Source organism: Typopeltis vanoorti, chromosome 1 (genome assembly GCF_054136105.1).
Source record: "Typopeltis vanoorti isolate ZY-2024b chromosome 1, IOZ_Tvanoo_1.0, whole genome shotgun sequence".
Classification (NCBI taxonomy): domain Eukaryota; kingdom Metazoa; phylum Arthropoda; class Arachnida; order Uropygi; family Thelyphonidae; genus Typopeltis; species Typopeltis vanoorti.
The window spans coordinates 186,192,595-186,202,010 of record NC_143549.1 but is presented as its reverse complement, the minus strand read 5'-3'; the positions used below and the strand labels follow the sequence as shown (position 1 = coordinate 186,202,010).

The 9,416-nt window shown below is 33.2% G+C and overlaps 1 protein-coding gene across 1 annotated transcript in view; it reads right to left on the bottom strand.

Annotated features, from left to right (window-relative positions):
• Positions 1 to 8,633: 8,633 nt before the first annotated feature.
• roq (RING finger and CCCH-type zinc finger domain-containing protein roquin) overlaps positions 8,634 to 9,416 on the bottom strand; it is a 504,568-nt gene continuing 503,785 nt past the window's right edge. The window contains exon 19 of the mRNA XM_090405434.1: positions 8,634 to 9,179. Coding sequence (XP_090261560.1) covers positions 9,145 to 9,179 — 35 coding nt within the window. The 3' untranslated portion in view covers positions 8,634 to 9,144. The remainder of the gene's footprint in view (positions 9,180 to 9,416) is intronic.

The window sequence follows — 9,416 nt, the reverse complement described above, 5'->3', positions numbered from 1 at the left end:
GCTTGCCTGGTTCTTGGTGTCCATTCTGTTGTTCTATTCATCCACCTCTGTCAGACATTCTAATTGTGTTCTGTCCAGCACCATTTATTGTCTTGTATTACTGTTGCAATACCCACTACCTTTGTTTGTTTCCTTATCCACTTGTTAGTCTTTTTTTGAACAGTGTTATTCCTAGAATGGCTCTTTCCATATCTGCTATTGTTTAGTCTCTTCAACTGTCTTTAAGTAAGGCTCAATGTTTCACTACCATGCATTGTTGGGAGCACACATTGGTTATAAATCTTTCTTTTTAAACAATTTTGGTAAATTTCCTTTAAACTTATTTCTATACAGTTACTCTTAGTATTCAAAATATATTGTCATGAGGTTACCTCTTGCAGAGACTATTGTTTTCTTATGTTTGGATATAATATAGTTGAGAATATGAATAACTTCTTCAAGTATAATACACTACTCATCCAAGAAGATCATCACTCATCCAAGAAGATCAACCAATGTGTGCTTCCGCTGCTTCAGGAGGACTGACATATGTAAGAGCTTAAAAGTCTTTTATTGAGAAGACCTGATCTTCATAGTGGAATAACAGGACAACTCACACTGTGAGCTCAAGCCTAAATAATACAAGGATATGAAACTGGCATTAAAACTTTTATTTGCCTATAGCTTCATAGAATGTTTACCTGGTAACCTCCAAACTATACTCGATCATATTGCTGGAACCAATGACCCGAGAGGTGAGAAATAGGATGTCAGAGTTGATGGAAGAAGTGAAAAAGAAAAGTGACAGGATGAAGTTTGTGATTCTGCTGTCATGCTGTAAAATTCAATGCAGTGTAAATTTTCTCCATTTTTTATTGCATCGACTTTTACAGGGGTCACATCCAAAATTCACAAAGATAAACTTTATTCGTTAGTGTAAATAGAATACTAAAAGTCTATGTATAAAGCCCAAAGGGAATTAGCTTGCTCACTCGCATAAACAAAGAATGTTAAAATGGTAAAGCCAAGGGCAATGCCTTGCCATCGGAATGTTATTTGATGTTAGAGCTCTGATTGTAGTGTAAGAGAGCTCTTTTGTTTATGATTTCAGTCTAAGACGACCTTCAAGGTCAGTGGAGAAAGGGGCAGCCTGAATCAAACATAGTTCTGCAGTCTGGTAAAACAAATTAAAAATGTACTAAGGGGGAGAAAAGAGAAGTTGCCGGAAATGTTAGATCAAGAGAATCACGAGGAAATATTCGAGGGTTTCAATCCTTTACCCAAGGTGCCGTGGAAGACTGAATATAAGGTAAGGATCTTCAACCATCAGGTATCGACAGTTTGGCTCGAACACACAGAAGCCTGAAGGAGGTCGATCCGGCGCAAGATGTCCAAGATCAAAAATGCCGGTCACCAGAAGCGATTAGCCATGGAGGAGCCAAGCCAAGCCGGACCAGATGCCTTGCTGTTTTGAGGAGTCTGCATATGCCCCGACTGCTGGACCCTTCACCCAAGCCTCAAGACACCAGGAAATCGCATTCCAAATCCCGCCAACAGATCTGACTGACGTGCTGGTGCTCCGAGAACCTCCAAGGAAAGAAAATCCAAAAACCCGAGACGGAGGAGAATCTGAAGACTGAAACGAACTGTGAAGAAGTGTGCTAAAGAGATGAGGAACTAATGTGAGTTACTTGTTACATGTTATTTTGTATGCAATGTAAGAGAACTATCTTAGATGGACTACTAAGTTTATAGTGATAAGATATATATATATATGTCTGAGAGTAACTTGATGCAAATTTATGGTTGGAATTATTATGTGTGTAGACCAGAGCATAGCAATTTCCTAAGAAGTAATTGGGCCAAAAGTTCAATTGTTAAGTGCAAGGAATCCTAAATTTTTCTGTTGCTTAATTGTAGAATTGCTATAGAAATTATGTTCTGTGATAATCAGCTTAATTTGGGAATTATAAATTCAGTTGCAGTGATTCTTGTAAGTTTATTGCATATTCGGGGGATATTGCCATAAGAGTTTGTCATATTTAGTGTAACTTAAACTAAGGTTAGAAAGAGCAAATTTCCTATTTTTTATGTATTGTATATTCAAACTTAGTGATTAATAAACATGCTTGTTATTTATATCCAAGGAGTGCTGCCTGATCTTAACATACAATGCACTGTTTCCAAATAAACTCGATCTGTGAGCAGAGAAATAAATGATAGATAAGATAAGGAGCTCATTGAAAGCCATGACTGTAATTTAATTAAGAGAGGATTTGTATTATCTAAAGACCTACTGGAAGTACTACTATTTCTTATACCGTTGGGACCCCTAGTGGCTCAGTCATTAAATAAAAAAAAAATTCTAGTGCTCTCAGGTATAAGAATATAGAGTCACAGAAGGTGGAGTAAGAGATAACAGGAAGAATAAGAAATTAATACAGTATAAGGAAGAGAAATAGATACATAGAAAAGGATAGAAATAAAATATTTTATATAGAGCGCAGCAGGAAAATATAGCACAGACTGAAATTATTCCTACAGAGCAGTAAACAAGCAGAAACGTTTATAATAGAGAAATAGCACCTCAGTTTACAATGGCACAGTCTTACAATATAGTACCATAGCAAACTGTTTACAATGCTATGAAAGAGGCGAAGTGAGAAGGGATTATTATGCAGGGTGTGCAGAAGGAATGTACAGTTTGTAGACCTATGGCCAGAGTTTGATAAATGGAAAGATTTGTATAATGTTGATGGTCTGCACTTAAATAAATTCAGAGTTAGGTGTCTGGAAAGAGCTGTATTCATTGAGAGTGTGGAAGCGTAAAAGTGTGTGTAAAGGCACCCAAGAAGTGAATGAGTGTGTTAAAAAAAAAAAAAAAAAGAAGAAGAAGAAGAATCTAGTCTCTCAGACAACAATATTGAATGGGACAGTCAATTCAGAATGTAAAAGTAGTTTGGGGCCCTAAAGGGGATGCTACAGTTTCTATATACTAATGGTGTTGGAAGTTTTTCCACTTGTTTATACTATAGGTTAAAGATACCAAGAAATTATACACCTAGTTTAATCCTTTATCCAAGCGTAAGCAAACAAATATAAAAGTCAAAGTTAGAAATAATCATACTTACAGTGATCTTACTATTATAAGACTAAATAATTTTATATATAGTAATCTTTAATTAAAAAAAGTTAATTTTTAAAATTAAAATTGAATTAAGTTTAAATTAAGGAATATAAACTGCTAACATGAAATTTCAGGAGCATTTTCAACTATTAAATCTTTAAATTTAATTCTCACCAGGTTAAATCACCATAGCCTTATGAATAGGAGGAAAAAAAAGAAGGGGGGGGGTGATATGATTGAAACATAAGCTAGTCAGGGGATTGTTATCCGGTTGACATGGAAGAGATTTTTCATAGAATGGGGGGTGGGATAGAACAAGAGGTCATCGCTGGAAACTGTATAAGGAGGGTGTGAGCAAAGGAGTGAGGAGTAGAATAATATTAAAATTAGTTTAATCCTTTATCCAAGTGTGAGCAAACAAAGTTTGCGCCTGAAGTATCTTCAGGACTAGGGTAAAGTGATACAACACCAGGGCAACTCGTTGCAAAGGTGGAGAAAGCTACCAACACTCCTAACTCAGTATCTCCTATAATGCAAAACACATCTCCTTGCGGATATGTCTAATGTTATGCATTAAAGGAAGGGCCACTACCCAGACTAGTTTCGACCTTTATTGAGGTCTCTTCAGTGGGAGCCAGGCCCTAGTGGAAATACCAGGCAGAAGCATTAGCAGGTCATCTCTACCTATAGGAGTTGCCAAATGGTGTGTCACCCTTTTTTAATAAATTACTCTGGATTTAGAGAAAGATGTTGAAAGTTTATTTTTTCACTTGGTTAGAGTATAATAAAATTAGTTTAATCCTTTATCCAAGTGTGAGCAAACAAAGTTTGCGCCTGAAGTATCTTCAGGACTAGGGTAAAGTGATACAACACCTTTCAACATCGATTTGCATGGAGAGTGGTTGGTGAGTGGAATGCATTGCCTGAATGTGTTGTAAATGTAGACACTGAATCATTTTAAGGCATGGTTGGATGAGCACCGAGTGCAATAGTGTGCACCTCGCACAATGAGTCTCTGACTCCATGGAGGTCAGATGTTGATAATGATAATAAAAATAATAACAAATGAAGTCTCTTGCAGACCTAGAAATATAAGGAACTCTTTGCTTTCCAGTTCCTATCACCCATATAATGTTAAGAAAACTGTCACTTTAGTGCAGTTTATGAGTGCTTTTAAATACTGCACATCGTCCACAGTGCTGAATTAGAAATAAAATATTTAAAATATGTATTTTTAATGCAACAATATCCTACAATTAGTAAATTATTTTATTCATGTAAAAGAAATTGATTACCTTCTTCAAGATTACATGTATTTTAACTGATAAACATTAATAGCAATTTGTTGAATGCTATGAAAATCTGGTGACCAAATCTGTGCACAATAATCCATATGAGGCCTGATCAAAGCCTTATACAATGACACCATAACCTGTTTACTTCTGCATGTCAGGGTCCTCCACATCATTGCCATTATCCAATGCACTGTCTTCACAACTTGTGCAATGTGGCCCCTGAATTTCAGGTCCTTGTCCACCATCACTTGCAGATCTCTCATCTCCTCTACTTCCATTAAAGTTTCTTCACCAAGTGTATATATTGGATTCCATCATTGCTTACTAAATTTCAAAACGATACACTTTGCAACATAGGCAGGTAAGCAGAACTGATAGTTCTGCTTACCTGCCTATTCATGCAATCTATTCAAGTCCTCCTGTAAGGCCATAACATTTGCTCGACTCTGCATTGCTCTCTCCAATTTTGCATCATCTGCAAACGGCTAAGGATAACCCAAGAAGGCAAGTATATCAAATGCTCAACAATATAAACACATTGACACTGAAGAAACAGGAATTATTGATTTTCAAACACTGCTAGCTTAAATTGTGTCTAACAGAATTAATTGCAATTAGAATCAGCTCAACAGGAAGAAAAACCCACAAGCCTTAACATTATTTCAGCTAATTGGCAGTTAAATAAAATTACATATTTCCCTTAACCTATCAGTCAATCTCATTAACTACCTCTGATACTTTATATATAAAACCAGGTGGTGCATCTCACTAATTGAATCTCTCTCTCTCTCTATTCTTTTAACATATGATAACAACTGGCTACAAAATACACTGGCATACTGTAATGGGATCCTTAACAGTGATATTTTACACCTTTTATTATTTACAGTGTTTTTAGATTATGTTTCATCTGCTAACATATTTTACAATTTTTAACCCATTTTTTTTTTATTTTTCCCTCAATCCTTTCTTTCTGTTCTATAATAACTTCAATATGACCAATTGTCCTACTGTCCAAATATAGGTTTCAAAACTATGTATACATTTAAAAATTTATATTTCATGAATAGTATGAATAATTTTATTTATTTTTAACAGATACTGCAGAAAGGAAAACACTCGAGTTCTGAAGAGAGAAAGTCGATTCTAAAATTTTACTGGAAATATAAAAATGTCACTGAGGTTCATGAAAAAGACAGCATGAAAGGAAATGCATCTAGATGTTTAACCATTCCTCATCTGCAAAATAAATCTGAAGAACATAGAGCTGTGTAGAATATCAATAAGATAAGCTATGGGAGGGAAAAGAACATTAAAAAGTAATAAAAATGTTGAAGCTGTCAGGAATGCAATGCTTTACTCTCCAAGGAAGTGAACAAGATAGTGTTCATGAGAGCTACAGTGAAGTCGCACTTCTTTTAGAATCACGAAGGACTTAAAATTCAATCTCTCCCCCTCTCACACACAATATCATGAAGCTATACAAGAGTATCTGGAGAGTGAATTTCCTAAACAACAGATAGGTCACAAAGAGAATGTTTTTGAACAACCTCCAAGGTCTCGGGGAGGGGGGGGGGGAAAGACCTCACAGCTTTGAACATTTTTTGTTTGTTTGTTTGTTTGTATGGAGATTACTTGAAAAATCAAGTTTATACTCACAAACCATGAACACTGGAGAATATGTGAGCAGCAATACAGTGAAGAAGCACAAAACATTTCACCTGCTTTTTACAGTTTGTAGAGCTAATGGAAAAAAATGCCACTCTGTGTTGAAGGCAGACAGTTCGAGCATGTTTGCTAAATTTGGTTTATTGTAGAAAATTGTTTTAAGTTTAAAATATAAAAAAATCACATTACAATTATTCATATTGTCTGCAAAATATAAATGTCTAAAGTGTGTATGTATAATTTTATATATAAATACTTTTATATACAACACTTTATATATATAAATAAATTACACGATAACCACAGTAATTAACTTTAATGAAATGAGAGTACAGAATTACCGTGGTTATCATGTAATTTGTTGTTTATAGTCATGCCACACGTACAGTTAAAGATTAGACCTTATATATAGTTTAATTACCTATTTAAACAATATCTCTATAACAACATACAGGAATTCAGCAACTTAAAGCTATGCAAATTGCTTCTAGAATAATTCTTCTGTATTTTAACTAGTTTGAGGATTTAGTATTAAAGAGTAACTCCCAAATTTTAAGCTGTTCACTTTGAACAGCTTCGAATTTTCTTTCTTTCTTTCGCTTTCCCAAACCCTTTGGTTCATTTTCCTCCAATATAAAATTGTAAAAAAATGAATCAAAGGGTTTGAAAAATTCTGCTAAAGTTTAAACTAAGTTTAACTTAGAGGAAGTTTTGTTTTAAAAATTATATTTAGTCAGAAAATTTTAGTTTTCTTACATTAGTATAATAATTTTCTTTTACTTTGGCATACATGCCCTGATGGCCTAAGTTCTTGGCAGTAGTTTTATTTTAAAAATTCTCTATTAATGTGAATAATTATATTTAATCCATTCTGTCTATATTGTTGCTATTTTACCACTGTGTTAAATGTTAACTACTCTATTTAGAAGATAGCAATCATCAGTGAAATATGATAAGAAAATGCATCCAATAAGGCATGACAATGTAACCTTTAGGTAGAAGATGAATTTCATTGACTGTGTGAGACACCACTACCCCATTTATTAAAGACAGGGTTGCTTGAAAAAGTTCCATGTTTGGTTTCTAGAGAAGAGTTTCTGGATTATGTAGAAAATAAAGTAAAATAAATGTAAAAATAAAATATTAAAAATTCTTAGCTCCACAAACTAATGTAGTGTATATCCATAGCCCTTGGTGGGTGGGGGTCATAAAAAAAATAGCAAACGAGAAAGTAATTCTCTGATTTATTATTCTTCAAGGGATGTTTTTAATGGATGAACATAATTTAATGCTTAATATGTTGGTAGCAAACAAGAGAGAGAATTCATAACAGTCTTAAAAGTAAACGCTAAAAAGGGAACAAGATATTTTTTTTTTCTTTAAGATTTAAAAAAATGCCACTGTTAGTTTCTATTAATTTAATGGGAAAGAGGAGTATGAAAATATTGCGAGTTACATGACACACCTCCTCCTAATATCCAACTTTTGTCTTCTGATCTTTTCATACTTCAACATATTAAGAAAATGCCGCCACCCCTTTTTTTTGTAGTTTTACAAAATTATGTGAACAACGAATTCTTATCCAACACCTAAACAATGATCATTTGTTCTTAGAAATCGTTCAATTATGCGAAATCACAGACTCTGTTTAACATCAGAAAACTTTGAAAATCAATGTTTTGATGTCATATTTGTAGAGTCTGGCCCAATTATTTCAATACCAAATCCCTACACTTTTCTGATATTAGGTAATTTGATCATTCTGACAGGTGTTATTTGTAGTTTAACCTCATCCATCCTAAGGAAGGGGAATGGATTTCATGTAACTCACTGAAAATTTATTTGCATTAAAATTTTTCAAAATATTCTTATGAGAATATTTTTACTAAACAGAAATAAATCACTTTATACTTTACAACAACATTAAGTTTTAGGGATCAAAGAAATATATTATAATTGAAAGTTTGCTATAGCAAATATCCTTCAGAACAGTACTAATGTTATGGAACTTTTCAGTAGCTTATATGTATCAAAAACTCACAGGGGTATATAGTATAAATCATTATTTGAAGAACCATGGAATATAAAATGATTTCTTAGACAGCAATTTGAATTATGTATTAGAAACAATTATTAAAAGCAAATAAAAATAGACACATTTTTTTTGGCTTACAAAAAAAAACCTCAAGAACTGCCTCCACAGTAGTTTTTTAAAGCATGTACAATTTACCAATGAAATATTCATAATCATTTCAGATTTCGTTTGTATGTGTGTATAATTGTGTATGTGTATACATACACATATGTACACACATATAATACATATGTTACTAGTATGTTTATTATACATAACTTTGTTGACAATGTACAAAAATCCACATAGTGAAAAGTTAATACTAGCTATATTCTAGATATGTCAAATAACATGTCTCCAATGAAACAGTTAATGAGTGTACACACACACGCACGCATGCACGCACACACGCACGAGGGCACGCACACACACACACACACACACACACACACACTTACACCAGTGCATGTCTGTCATGCATTCCAATAATTCATGTATACAGCTATTTACTATTATTCATAAGCAGAATTATTAAACATCATAGAGTCGTAAAGCATCACCAAATCACTGTCAGAAACAGCAATTAAAATATGAAATTCTCTTTTTTTTCATGAGAATTTTACAAAACTTTAATAAAGTTCTCTTTTACACTACTCTACTCTATCACTATTTAACAAAAGAAACAAATTTTGGGAAAATATTTCAAGTAATCCCAAATTTACTGCTATTCTAACTCCATAGCTTTTGTTAGGATAAAAATAAATCTTGTATTTATTAATTTTTACACCTAGAACAATCAGACAAATATCAACATTAAAAAGCTATGCTAGCACACTATTCCTCATTATGAGGACAAAGATGTATACTATTCTGTTAAAATCAAAATAGATATCTTGTCTGATGGATAAGATGCAGAAACTTGCTTTTAAATGTTTCCAATCTTCCATTCTGAAGCACAGAATAAGAGATTTGTCTCTGATTGCTTATAAATATTATCCAAATCAATTTTCAGTATAACACAAGGATCCTTCTGGATCTAAAAAGAAAGAGAGAAAAAAAAACACTCCCATATAAAATAAAAATAAAGATGTTTTTACATCACTACTTGCAAATTTCATAATCAATACTTATCACTATGTGATTCAGAGATTCATGTTATAAATAATTCACATCATTATAGTTCATATGCATCAATTCAAAACAGTAATTCTGATTTGTTTCTTATGGCTTAACAATAACTGAATTGCACCAGGTCCAAGGTATACCAAAAGAA